The sequence below is a fragment of the Hyla sarda genome, chromosome 11, assembly GCF_029499605.1.
Source record: "Hyla sarda isolate aHylSar1 chromosome 11, aHylSar1.hap1, whole genome shotgun sequence".
NCBI classification, from domain to species: Eukaryota; Metazoa; Chordata; class Amphibia; order Anura; family Hylidae; genus Hyla; species Hyla sarda.
Window position 1 is genome coordinate 44,795,158 of NC_079199.1, and position 14,924 is coordinate 44,810,081.

The 14,924-nt window shown below is 42.3% G+C and overlaps 1 protein-coding gene across 1 annotated transcript in view; it reads left to right on the forward strand.

The window, feature by feature from the left end:
- The first annotated feature begins 4,901 nt into the window (after positions 1 to 4,901).
- The window catches only part of RHOJ (ras homolog family member J), a 96,243-nt gene continuing 86,220 nt past the window's right edge, over positions 4,902 to 14,924 (forward strand). The window contains exon 1 of the mRNA XM_056546102.1: positions 4,902 to 5,501. Within this exon, the coding sequence (XP_056402077.1) occupies positions 5,324 to 5,501 (178 nt within the window). The 5' untranslated portion in view covers positions 4,902 to 5,323. The remainder of the gene's footprint in view (positions 5,502 to 14,924) is intronic.

The window sequence follows — 14,924 nt, forward strand, 5'->3', positions numbered from 1 at the left end:
CCACACACCCCTTTGCCATAGGTATTGGCAGAGTTACACCCCCCCCCCTCTTTCCCATAGGTATAGGCAGAGTTACCCCCCTTCCCCATAGGTATAGGCAGAGTTACACCCCCCTTCCCATAGGTATAGGCAGAGTTACCCCCCTCTCTTCCCCATAGGTATAGGCAGAGTTACCCCCCCCCCTCTTTCCCATAGATATAGGCAGAGTTACCCCTCCCCCATCTTCCCCACAGATATAGGCAGAGTTAAAAAAAAATGCTCACCTGATGTCCCATGCAGCGATCTCCTCAGCAGCAAGAGCCCGTGTCTTCTCCCCTTCACAGTACAGGCGCCAATGAGTTACATAATCGGCGCCTGTTCTGCGTGGGGACAGAGGTCTGTGTAAGCTGCAGATGCGGCTCAGACAGGGAACGCCTTCTCCTTTTTGTGCGTGTATCGCACATACCGGAGAAGGCAGCGCTCTCTGCTGGGGATCTGGGACGAGTGTCCCGGATCCTCAGTAGAGGTCCGGCGGGCCCTTAACCCGGCCGGGCCCTCGGACGACGCCCGATCAGACCGTCCGGTAAATCCGCGCCTGGATAGAGCCTCATGTTTGAGGCTTGATTAGGGTGTGCCCAGGCACACGTGGCACACCCCGTGCGCACGCCTATGCCAAAAGGATGTTCAGGAAAAGAATTGGTGAACATATATTTAATATCAACAGAAAATTCGAAGGACACCCATTATCCACCCATTATAAACATCTACATGGAGGATCAGCGAAGGGGACATTATCTTTGGTATTGAAAAAGTACCCCCACATTGGAGAGGGGTGGAACCATATTGCCCGGATGACTAAGCTGGAGGGCAAATGGATTTTCGAATTGGACACACTGGCCCCTCGGGGGTTAATTGTAGATTTTGAACTCTTTGCCTTCTTATAAAAATGTTTCTGAATACTAGGTGCCTTTCATATACAGAATGTCCTGCAAACAAGGTGAAATATTATTGTGAAAAGTTGCACTAATGTTGCTGGTATGTGTAACTACCTCCCCTGCATCTGGAACTAGACAGGAATCCATGGAACGGAGGAGATTGCATCCCAGATGAAGGTGACAGGCAGGTCACCGAAACACATTGGATCTTTTTTTGTCCTCCTCTGCAACCAGTAGTGACGTCACTCACAGGCAAAGAGCGCGATTACGGAGTTCTAACGGGCAAGAGATCGGTTGAGACGCCGCTGGCCGGGGCTGTCTCCCGATCCTACGACGTATACACAACCACGGAAGCAATCTTGGAAGTGGAGTTCTAACGTATGATGACAAATATTTTTCAGTACAAAACGGGCCATCCTGTGAACATATTCCATGCTATTAAGGAGAATCTTTTACCTTGAGCAGACATAACACACCTAGGAATGCAATAGATAAGTGAGTCTGCAGAACGTTTCTCCCAGTGTGATATTGACTTTACTTATTTTGTTGTATTTTATCACTAAATAGCTGTTGCTTTGACCTTTGTAGATACCTAACAATCTATACCCAGTGGATATTGAACACTTTTTGAGATCGCACGAGTCACTTTATTAAGAAAATCCTAGCAGCAGATGCAGTCGCTCCACTGCAAGTGAGCTGAATTCCCATGTTCACTATTTCAGTTTACTTGCTGCCCTTAAAACTAGAGTATGTATGAAGTAGCTCCTTATCTGGAGGATCCCAGTTGAATAGCATTGCAAGATACACGAAGTAAGCACTATATATACTTTTTCCTATTTTTTACCCTGTGGTTCAAGCACTGGTATTACTTATATTATAAGTTTTGATAAATCTCCCCCTATATTGATAAATCCCCCCCAAAATGTATGTGTACACATATATACTGTAGTATATATATATATATATATATATATATGTAAGGCCCTATGCACATCTCATTTTTTTTACTGCACCGGTATACTTTGGGATGATGTTATATCTATAAGCCAAATGAACCTCCCTTGGGGATAAGAGCAGATTATTGTTGGTTCTAGGAACTAAAATGTTGATCCCCCATTAGACGAGTTCAAGTGACAAAACCAGAAATTGATTTTGTTGAGAACCTCTCTCCTTTTAGCTTTAAAAGAGATTTGACATTATTTAAAATGTATTTTTGCATACTGTACTTTTGTGCTTTGTTGTATTGAAAGGGTATTATTGTGCAATTGGTGGGGTAGTATGACGTTCTTGTCTGTAGTAGTAGTAGTATTTATTATGATTATTACTTTATTTTATTTATCTATGACCCAGTATCAAGACTACATGGTTTTAATAAATACAGTACATACATTCAGAGGCTGTTTCAGGAGCATATAACATATATTAATAATGTTGTATTACAGTATATCATAATAATAAAAGAACAGCTGCATCTGTATTGCTTGCTGCAGGGTTATGCCCCCAGGGTGTACAAGGTGAGCAGTTGAATGTGCGCGGTATTGCGCCAACGTAATGGACAGATTTGCGGTAAGGTCTTGGCATGCAGCTTAAGCAAAATGTTAATAATTGTTCTTCTTTAGAAAATCATGCTATGGTACTGCATTGTGATTGAGGCATCTGCATTCTGTTTCAGCTGTTTGGCCTATAGAAGTTAACCACAGCGTACCTTGGTTTTCAGCCCATTTTTCTAGCTTGGGGCTGTAATGGCATGTGTGCTGGGCGCCAGGGCAGCAAAACGGCACAGAAATCTAGCATGGAGGGCCTATAAAGTCCAAGGTATAGGCGACCAGTTGCCTTAGTTTCTTAATAATTCTAGTTATATAATATTAGATTTTTGCTTTCATAATATATAGATTTTAAAGGGGGTTGTTGCCAGGTCCTCTGCCAACCCATCATCAGGTTTTATAGTTAGCGAGTACTTGGCCAAGGTATTTAGATATAGAGTTAAGTGACCATATAGTCAGTATCCTATATCAGGCAGTTTAATGTTTGCCCTTAGCATCTTCCAACCCCACTCCATTTTCTGCCGGCTACAATAATATCAGCTTTCTTGAAAGTGTTTTCTCGTGTAGGAAAGTCATAATTTATCTTCAGGATAGGTGATAAGTGTCTGGGAGATGAGGTAGATGACACCTGGTCCCATGCCTCCCCCCCCCCCCCCCTCACTATTAGTTTAATCTTTAATCTCCCCCTATTGGGTTAAAGCAGCAGTCAGACATGTGCGCTACCTATCCATTTAACTCTGAGCCTCCCAAAAATAGCCAAGCATTGTGCTCAGCTATCTTTGTTAGGGTATGTTTACACAATGGAATTTCTGTGCAGATTTCTGTATTAGAAATGCACATGGAGATTCCACAGCAGCAGAGTCCCATTGATATCAATGGGATTCTGCTACACTATTCACATGGCAGTATTTTTAATTCGGGTGTCCACAGAAAGAATAGACATGTCTATTCTTTCTGCGGAGTCTGCACGGAAATGCATTGCTGTCTATGAGATTGTGTATTTTCAAGCGGTCCGAGCGCCGGGATGTTCTACCAGAGCTCCGCTGTCTGGGGAATGTCCACAAGAAAGTTTTCCGTGCAGACATTCACCTGTGTGAACATTGCCTTAGGCCGATAGAGTAGAATGGAGCAGTAATGTGTACTGTATGTCCAACCCCATGTCCATTCAAAAGGGGGACATTGAACTCTTGTTCTCATCAATGGTGGGGGTTGTAGCTGTTGGACCCGACTAGCATATAAGTGTGAGGAGTATTCTCCACAGGAAAACCCCTTTTAGTAATCCCATCAGAGAATGTTTGTTTTTATAAATCTCTTTATAGGTTAGGTCATGGACCTCTGACCTGTGATTCTCGAGTGGTTGCGAAAATACAGATCCCCTCTTATCCTGATGGCCTTTGGGGGGTATTTATGAAGCATTTTACCCTTGTTTGCTTATATATTTAGTACAATTAAGTGTACAAACCATACTTGTTTACATGTTTATCCAAATTATTACTTTAAAATTAAAATTACTACGTTTTTACGGATACAAATTAGACACCTTTTTTAATATGCTTGTTTTACAATTTTCATCAAGAAAATGGCTCATCAGAATCCCACCACTAGGGGGACACTAACCAGTCCTTCAGAAGCATCAGGCTTGTCCATGAGTCTTGGACAAGAGATGACTCATGGACAAGGCTGCATGAGCAGACACACCAATCACCTCCCAACACTACAAGGAGGGACACAACCCCTGCCCCTCATCGGATTTATGACCTTGTGCATGTGAGGTAAGGAAAAGATGTCAAATGAAATGTAAAATAAAGGACATTCACAACAAAGCTACTAAACTGCCTTGTAGTAACACACAAGGAATCACCTCTGAAAGAGCTTTCTGGAACTATCACCTGAATTGTGGGTAAATTCACAAATATGACCAAGTTTATAGCCCGACTTGCGCCTTTTTATAAATTTGGTGCAGTGAGTTAAAAAGCCACCCATGAAAAAAAGAGTAAAAAAAACACATCCCACATCCATTATTCGTAAATACCCCCCTTTGTCCTTTGCAATACTCTGCTGTCAGGTCTAGTTTTACAACCACTTCATAGCCACACTTGGACCCCACGTTGCTGGAAGCAAAGCGGTTAATAGGAATCGGTCCTGCTTTGCAGCAGCTCTGTGCTTGTTGGTGTAAGCGTTAGATTACAGCACTGCAGTGACATCATCGCATCTCTCCAGCCAGGAGAAAGAAGAAGGAGGAAGTCTAACTCCAGAGCCTGCAGTGGGACCTCTAGTGTTATTGTAACTCACAACCCTGGCAAAGTTCCTGTACAGTTCAAACACACACAGAGCTCCCATTGTTCCTCACTGTTCTCCAGCCCATTGATCCTTATATGGAATTCAGCAGGAAACTCATGATTTCCTGACACCGAGTAAGCCTAAAAAGAGAGGTTATGAAAAAAAAATCTCCATCCTCCTGCCCTCCCTTCCATAGTAGATACTGGAAAGAGTGGAGGCTGGGAGAGGATTAGCAGCGAGCTCTGATTTCTGTGGTCAGCCTACTGGAGGGACAAGTGACGTCCACACGTCTAATTCCCCCTCCTGTGATGCACAAACACTGAGCTGTGTATCAGGATGAGGGAAAGTCTGGGAAGTCTGTGAATTGTAGCAATGAGAAGCTCAAACACTTGCATGCAAAATACCAACCCTACAGGCACACAAAGTTGCAAAGTATGATCATTGGAGGACACTGCAGCAGAATGTGGGGTGCGCTATGATTTCCAGCCTCCTGAGGGGACTGTAGGAAAAGGAATTCGGATCCCACAATTGTTTCTATTTTTTATTTTTTTCTTGTGCTCTGAAAGGAGTTTGCAGCCGCCAGACATGGATAAGAGAGACGAAATTGACAGCAGTCAGTCTGGAAGCACTAACAGCATGAAGAGGATGCTGAAGTGTGTGGTGGTTGGAGATGGTGCGGTTGGGAAAACTTGTCTGGTGATGAGTTATGCTAATGATGCCTTCCCGGAGCAGTATGTGCCAACTGTGTTTGACCATTATGCAGGTAAGGGGGCACTCTATTTCACAATTTCCTTTTGGTTTCTTACTTAATATACACTGTAGTAATCCTTTTTTCTGCATGGCAATTTCAAGGCAAAGTAAAGGCACGTGGGCATCTTAGCAAAGACAGAGTGCATAGATGCCAGCTCTTGAACTAACTTCATGGTCCATTACCTTTACTGTACTGTTAAGTAGGCAAAGATAAGACTTAGGCTGGGTTCCCACTGCGGAATCTCCAGAGCAAAAAATTCCATCCAGAGATTGAGAGTGCGGCCAGCGCCGACTGATTCAGGACCGCTTGGACATTGCGTCCCCATTAGATGGCTATGTCTTCCTCCGCCTGAAGAATAAGCACTACCATTCTTCAGGTGGAAATTTGAAAACAAATTTTCCGTTCACAAATTCTGCTTGAAAAATTACGAAGTGTGAATTGGCAGATGGAAAACCCATTGACTCACATGTACATTTTAGTAAGCAGAATTTTTGTCTGCAATTTCAAAGCGGAATTGCAGGCAGAAATTCCATAGTGTGCACCTAACCTCAGGGTCTATTCACATGGCAGAATTTCCGCTTGCGTAATTCCACCTCAAATTAAAGCCCATAGACTTCTATGGGATTTCGTACTCCCATTCACACTTCTGAATTTCCACTTGAGGAATTTCAGAAGTGTGAATGGGAGTGCGGAATTCCATAGAAGGCTATGGGCTTTAAGTATTCCGCAAGCAGAAATTCAGAAGTGTGAATGGGAACGCCGAATCCAATAGAAGTCTACGGGCTTTAATTTGAGGTTGAATTCCACAAGCGGAAATTCTGCCGTGTGAATAGACCCTTAGGCTAGGTTCACACTACGGAATCTCTAGACCGAAAATTTCCGCCCGGAGATTCCGATTGCGGTCAGACTGCAATGTGTTCTGTGAGTATTTCCGCCTAAAGAATGAGCAATGCCATTCTTCAGGTTAAAATTTTCACACTGAATTTCTGTTCACAAATTCCGCTTTACAAATTCTGAAGTGTGAATTTGTGAACGGAAACCCATTCACTTTACAGTACATTTTAGTTAGTGGAATTTCTGCCTCCCTGGAAATTCCGTAGTGTGAACCTAGCCTTAGTGGTACAGTGCTGTCCTTGCCCAGCTGACACGTTGTTCTCGTGATCAGCGGGGGTCATTGTGGTTGCCTCTATTGCTAGGGTGATTTTCAAGCTTGCAATGTTGCATTGTGATGATGCATCTAAGGCTAGGTTCACACTGTGGAATTTCTGGGCAGAATTTCTGCCGGAGATCGAGTCGGCGGCACTAGGACCGCGTGGACTACATTGCCGTCCCCATAGATGGCAATGTATTTCTGAGCAGATCTCCAAAAAGATTCACCCAGAAATGCATTGCAGTCTATGGGAGCAGCAATGCAGTCTGCTTGGTCCTAGCGCCCCGTCTTGATCTCCGGCAGAAATTCTGCCCAGAAATTCTGCAGTGTGAACCCAGCCTTACTGTCAATGTAATCACACTGGATTTTCAGTCAAAAGCTTTACTCAACTTGCCTTTGTAGACTGCCATTCATGTTGTGTGCAACTACAACTTCCTTGCAACCTGTATGTAGTTTGGTGGGATTTATTTCTTTATGTATTTATTTATTTGCACTAATCCAAAACAGTAAGTCATGTGACAGCAAGCTGAGAATAAAAAAATTGCTTGCATAACTTTGTCAAGCAACTTTGTGTAGCACTAGCCTAATACTTTGCACCTTTTAGGGTGCATTCCCACCTGGCGTATATGCAGCGTATTTCACGCTATACAAAATTCCTTGCTCACTAAACACACAGGGTTATGTGTGTAGTGAGTTTTGGAGGCGGGGCTGTGTGCTGGCGTGACTGTGACGGGCGGCTCCGCCTCCAAAACTCACTGCACACATAGGGCTGCCGCCGGAAAGCTCTGTGTGTATAGTGAGCAAGGAATACGCAGCATATTTCCCGCTGCTGCCGTAAATTTTGTGCAATGTAAAATACGCTGTGTATACGCCAGGTGGGAACGCACCCTTATAGCTGTCAGCCAAAGATTGGCCAACAGCTATCATTCCCAATCCCTTCTTAAACACATGCTTAAACAAGGAGGAAAATGTTGTTGCCAAACAACAAAAGGATTGGGCAGTTGAAATTCAACATGGCTGATCCTCCTCTCCCCTGACGTCATCTGTCAGATGAGAATTGGGAGGCCCCCATACACACTAGACAGTCAGCTGATTCCACCAAAATCGGCAGGTTGAAATGAATTTCCTCTATTGTGTATGTTTTTTTTTTAATTTGAGTATTTAATATGGTCATTCAGAAAACAATCTTTTGAAGTCTGTAGTGTATGGCCGACTTAATGTTCTTAATAAATCATGTTAGGCTACTTTCACACTGCTGTTCACATCTGTCCCCTTCAGTACTTTTATTTTCCCTTGCACTGAACAGATGTGCATGCACTCCTGTCGTTCTGATGGAATTGCCGACCGAACTCCGAATAGCATAGTCCCACATCAATGTGAACCTAGCGGCTAATTTAATCCTTTAATTTAAACATATATATATATATATATATATATATATATATATATTAAATTAACCTTTGTACTAGTATATATCTTTCATTGTATACCTGAACACTGTAATATTATACCTGAGGACAGATTCTGCCTGCTTTCCCTGGTGACTGCATCACTGGGAATATTGCTATATGAAAGAGTCTTCTCAGTTCTCTTTGGTTAAACGAAAACATATTCATAAATAGATGTAAAGCAGCAGTACAGGTGGCCAGGTGGTAAAGCCAGGTTGTAGTACACAACTGCTTTTGCTATGGTAGTGAAAGTGATTGTAGACATGTGTGCAAATCTTCACATTTTTCCGATCAACAATTTCAGAGAAAAACAATGTATGAAGAATATTGCGCAACGAATATGGCTGCCAAACCATGTGATCAATTGACATCTTAAAAACAACTCTTATTAAGTTGCAACTTGTGATCTTTGGATTTTTAAATATCTTAAAATTTTAATTGGCCTCTGTGCAGTAGGTAGCCTTGGACATGTGTGTCAAATTGTGAATTATTCTAACAAATAATTTACGAGAAGATGTTTTTAGAATATTGTACATTTAAATATGGCGATCAAACCATGTGGTCAATAGACTTTGTTATTTAATAATAATTTTGATCACAGTGTAACCACATACAACAATTTATCTGTAGCTTTAGTGGTTGCAGAGAAGCAAATGTTTGAATATTGTGTAAAAACTTGGCACACAAGCCAAGATGGCTGCCTTACCATGTGACCTATGACCATTATGTTACAACAGATTATGCATAGTGCAGGGCTCTACCTTTGGGCAAAATTTCATGAGTTTCGAGTAACAGGGCGACAATGGTTTCGGAGATACATGCTTTTGCACATGGCACCTAAAGCAAGATGGCTACCAGATCATGTGTCCTATGACTTTCATGTTACATAAGATGAACGCAAAGCTCGAGTCTCTACCATTAAGCAAAGATTCACAAGATTTTACAGTGCGGATTTACATGCATTTTCAATGTAGCGGAATTAATTTAAAAATATATATATATGTATAGTCCAGTATAGAAGAATCAGCACAGGATGGCCTCTAGTGCGGTGCACAGTATCCACCAGCTTGCAATGCTGGATTCAAATGCAAAAATCTCCTTCCAAGGAAACAGCATCCGTTACAAGGTCCACTTGAAGTCTTTTATTGCATCAGAGCATACAAATGCGACGTTTTGGCTAACAAGACTTTTTCAAGCATAATCCGTACATACATACATAAGGAGAAATGATGGTCCATTTCATATAGAGGACGATCAGCAATTATTTATGCACTTGATGTATTGATTTGTGGAATCCCCTATATGTAGTCTTCTCTAATTGGTCAGGATATGTGGTTATCATAAAAAAAATGGCTAAAAAATAAAAAAGAGAAAAATAATTATTAAAATCAACACCTCACGTCACTTCCTTTAATATTTCAATAAATCATTACATATTCCGGATAAAGAGAAAGAAAAGAAAAAAGTGGGGAAAGAAAAAAAAATTCAAAAGGAAAAGAACAAGAAGAACAAAAAATGGAAAATAAATAAGAAAAATATATAAAATAAATAATACAAAAATAATAAAACATGTATAATAAAAAATAAATCGTAAAAAATAAAATGAAAAATAAATTTTTTTAATATAAAATAAAATATGAAAAATAATAAAAAGAGCAAAAAAGAAAGAGAGGAGGGGAAGGGGAAAGGGAGGGGTTAGGGGAGTGGGGTTGGGGTTGGAGGTGGGGGAAAGGGAAGGGGGGGGAAACGGGAGGGGGAAAGAAAAAAAGACAATGAAAGACGAGATAAACAAAAATAAGATTAAATGTAAGGTTTAAAGGAGTACTCCAATGGAAAACTTTATATGGGCAAACAAAGCATTAAATAAAGTTATATAAATTTCTAATGTACTTGCACTGTCCAGACTGAATGGATCCCGGTGTTCTTCTTCTTTCTGCTGCTCACCGGAAGCTCAGTAGTTTTCCTTCATTTGATGACCCTTGACTTCTTATTCCGAGCGCTCCGCCGCCATCTTAGCCCGGTGACTCATACATCCCATGAGTCATCGCGGGCTCTGTCGGCTACTCCCCCCGCAATTATATATTCATTTATGCTTGTTTGCTGAGCTGCCATAGGCTTAGCTCAGCAAACGCCACCAGCCAATCTCCATTAAAGACGTGCGCATGCGCACATCGTTAACGCCGCTTGCCAATAACTGTCTTAGTTGTGCGCATGCGCACATCGTTCTCCGGCATAATCTGCGCGCACAGCCGTGGCCGAAAGCTCATTGGAGCTTCAGCTGCACGTGAGTAAGGATGTTTTTTTCACATCTCGTGATATGAAAATGAGAGGGAGCGAAGGGGGCGTACATTATTAAAATTTAGGAAGTAGGACAAGCAGGAGAGAAGCAGGGGGAGGGTAGGAGCTGGCCGGCTATGATGAGTGGGCATTCTGGGAAATGTAGTTTTTAACCATGTGCTGCCCAGGCATATAACCCCGAAGTAACGGAAACTTAGGTCGGGCATAGCGCGAAAACGGCTGGGCCATTCCACGTGATTGTAGGTGCTATGGGAAGGTATGTGAATGGTCTACATTTGGAGATTAGTTTATTCTTTCTAGGGGGCATCGGAGTTTTCCTTTAAGTCAACATTTAATCCATATGGATATAAAGTATTTAATTTATGGATCCATCTGAGTTCTTTTTGTTTTAAAATTCTCTCTCTATCACCCCCTCGTCTGAGTGGGGGGACATGGTCAATAATCCTGAAATGTAATTGACTGATATTATGACCCATCTCCAGAAAATGTTTAGGAATGGGAAGTTTAACTTTCCCTGTCCTAATAGATTTATGCCCGTTCAGATGGATGTGACACTCATTAGTAGTTTCCCCCACATAATAGGGCCCACAAGGGCATTGCAAAAGATAAATGACAACCTTCATGTATCTCTCTCTAATCATGCATTTTTGGCCAGTTTGAGGATGAGAAAAAGAATCCCCTTTGATTATACTGTTACAGTGGCTGCACCCCAAACAAGGGAAATTGCCTTTTCTGGAGCCCAGCCACATTCCACTCTCTCTAGAACTTTGTTTTTGACTCCCTACATCTGATTTGACCAAAAGATCTTTATAGTTCTGTCCCCTGCGATAGGCCATAACAGGGATGCCCGTAAAATTAGTGGTACGTTGTACTATACTCCAGTTTTGTCTAACTATATTAGCAATTTTGTGGCTGCATGTGGTATAGGTAGAGACAAAAGGAATTCTCTCACTCTTATCTTTTCACATGCAGCAACTCTTCCCTGTTTTTTGTCTCCAAATTGAATCTGTGCTGCCGCAATAGTCTCTGCGGGTGACCCCTTTTCCTAAATTTGTTACACATCTCATCTAATCTATCCTTCAAATTCTCTGAGGGTGAAACTATACGCTTCACATTCAGAATTTGGCTCAGGGTAGGGATTGTATCATTTACCTAGGATGGAAGCTATCGTAAATCAATGAGTTGTTTCTGTCGGGCTCTTTCGTGAACAAATAAGTTGTCAATTTATTGTCACGTAAGAAGACAGTTGTATCCAAACAATGTAGGGACCTGGTTGAGCATACCATAGTAAACTTTAATTTAGGGTAGATGTTATTTAACTCCTCAAGAAAACCCTTCAGTTGTATCTCCGTACCTGTCCAGACCACAGACATGTCATCGATGTAACACAGCCACGTCTGTACATGTCCGAACAGGGGCAAAGAATATATATATATATATATATATATATATATATATGTAGTTTCCACATCAGTCATATAGATGTTTGCATAACTTGGAGCTATGTTCAAGCCCATAGCCGTTCCCCGTTCTGTTCAGTGACGTCATTGCAAGCACCGCGTCGGGACGCCGATGTCCTGCATGGCGCGTGTGATGATGTCACTTATAGCGTGCACCTCTGCCAGGAAGTCCTCAGGCAGATGTAAGTAGCACAGGCCAAGTAAGAGTGTGAGTGAGTGAGTGTGTGTGTGTGAGTTGGGGGGGGTGCTACCTAATGTGGGGAAACTATGCTATGCTACCTAATGTGGGGAATCTATGCTATGCAACCTAATGTGGGGAAACTAAGATATGCTACCTAATGTGTGGAATCTATGCTACCTAATGTGAGGGAACTATGCTATGCTACCTAATGTGGGGAAACTATGCTATGCTATACTACCTAATGTGGAGAAACTATGCTATGCTACCTAATGTGGGGAAACTATGCTACCTAATGTGGGGAAACTATGCTATGCCACCTAATGTGGGGAAACTATGTTATGCTACCTAATGTGGGGAAACTATGCTACCTAATGTGAGGGAACTATGCTAGCTAATGTGGAGAAACTGCTTCCTAATGTGAGGAAACTATGCTATGCTACCTAATGTGGGGAAACTATGCTAGGCTACATAATGTGGGGAAACTATGCTATGCTACTTAATGTGGGGAAACTAGACTACAAGCCGTGTAATATCTGATGGCAGCCCTGTCAAAGGATGTTTGCCACCATAAACACTTATAGGCGTACTGACTATTCTAAATAGAATTTCTTCAAGAGTTTCTTTGTATATACCTATTATAATCACTGACAATCCTTTTACATAAATATTTATAGTGAAATGGATGCTTAATAAGAAATTGAATTTTTTAAATGTTTACTTTCCATGAAGTAGCAATGAGTGTATTTGTAAGCGTGGCCCCGTTCTGAACTCTGTGACCTCTTTTTATATATCTTCTGGAAGCTGTTAAAAGAAAAACAATGTTCAGCCATATTCTACCTTTTCCTTCCTATTTTGTTTCCCCTAATATCTCATTAACTTTTTCCGTCATATAGGGGAATTGAAATGTGCTACTCCAGTGGAATGTTATTCATGTCAGAGCCAGTCTTACTTTATGTGGTATATAAGATATATATATATATATATATATATATATATATATATATATATATATATTTAAAATCTCTATCATGTCCTCTCCTAACACAAGTACCATGTCACCTCCTTTTTGACCCCAAACCCCTCCTAGTACCACCGAGATGTGTTTGTTTGCAGATTAGGGCTATGCAGTCAAGCAGGAGGAGATGCAACCACTTGCAGTCTCAATCCTCACTCATATTTGAGTTGCCTGAGTACTCCAGAACCTGGCACTCCTGGCTTCTGGTGCCTGCACATTGTGCCGATTAGGCCAAGTCAAGTACACCTCCATACACAGCGCATGCACCTAGAGTAGACTGCTGCTTTGACTAGTATTCCTTGTACTAAGAGATGTCAATCAAGCCTGGCGGAGTGTGGGGAGCACAGCCATAGTGACCAAGTGGGGGTGTCACCTTCTCCTTGACCACATCATTTGCATATGAGACAAATATTAATAAAGATGTGTGGTGGCCTAGTACAGGAGTTGTACCCCTGTACCCTTGCTGCCCTGTCAGGCAGCCTCCCTACAGTGTCCACTTGGCCCCCGTTCACCTGTTCCCCTTGTAAAGTTATCTTTATGCTGTGGATTGGATATAAAAGTGTTAAGCCTTTAAGAACAGTTGACATGTGATTAACCTGTTGTCATGTGATTGTAACCCAGTGAGGTATCAGTGACCATGTGCCCTAAGGATGACCTATGGGACCCCTCAGAGTTTCCCCCATATAAGCTCTGGGTGGAGCCTCTGCTAGCTCTCTTGTATGCTGAGTTGCAGTGAGGTCAAGTCCTGCTAGAGTGTGTCTGGAGTCCAGACGAGGCGTTAAGTCAGACAAGCAGTCATGGATTCTTAAGTCCATTGTCCCACAGGTCAAGTTAAAACCTGGTAAGCTACAGAAGGGGTGAAGTCAGTCATAGTCTGTCAAAGTCAAGTCAGTCCAAGTCATCCTGTCTCAAGTCAGCGTGGCATGCATCCAAATTGTCCAAGTCCACTATAAGTCCCAGCAAGCCCTAAGGTCTCTGAAGTCACTGGTCACCTCCGTGGGCCTAGCCAAGCTGTATAGACCTTTACATCTGTCTGACTCAGTAAAGCTGTCGTTGTTCTGTAACTTGGCGTCGGAGTCATAATTTGCCCCCGTGCCTAGCCCAGGATCCAGCGGTATTCCTTTGGGTGGTGAAGAGGATAAACCATGCCCTGGCGTCACGATCACAAGGGGTTAATGCCATCTGCCCCTAGGGTAATTCCATCTACCCTCATCACACCCTCAACACAGATGTTTATCAGAAGATTGTGTTTTTGTTTTGAACATACTTAAAGCGTAACTCCAATCACACTTTGGCAGCAAGAAATCACCTGACAACTTACTAGCCCAAGACTGCAGTGATCAGAGATATAGATTTACCTGAAGACCCATGCAAGTCTATGAGACTTTTGACAAATCCATATCCTGATCACTGTAGTCTCGGGAGATTACAATGAGAGCTTAGAGATGTCACTGCCGCCTACAGTAGCCTTGATCTTTCAACCACACTACTGTTTGCACCCCTGCCTGATAGAATTCTTTCCACGGGGTAGACGTATCACGTTAGCCTCAAAGAGAGACAAAACCTTTAGGCCGGGTTCAGACTGTGGAATCTCCAGCCTGACGAAATCTGTCTGAAGATTCCAAGTGCAGGCAGCGCCGGCCAGTGCCAAATAAATGAGTCTGTGCTAGGACTGTAGAACGGCGTGAGAGTTTCTGCAAAAGATCTGTGTATTGGCGCTGCCTTAGTGGATTCACACGCAGAGTCGAGTTCAGGTACAAGTAGCATGTATTTTATTCAAACATGCAAACAAGTACAGGAGAAAATAGCAAGACGCGTTTTGAGGGCATGCATGCATGAAAAAGAGGGAGCATGACCTCGAAACGCGTCTTGCTATTTTCTCC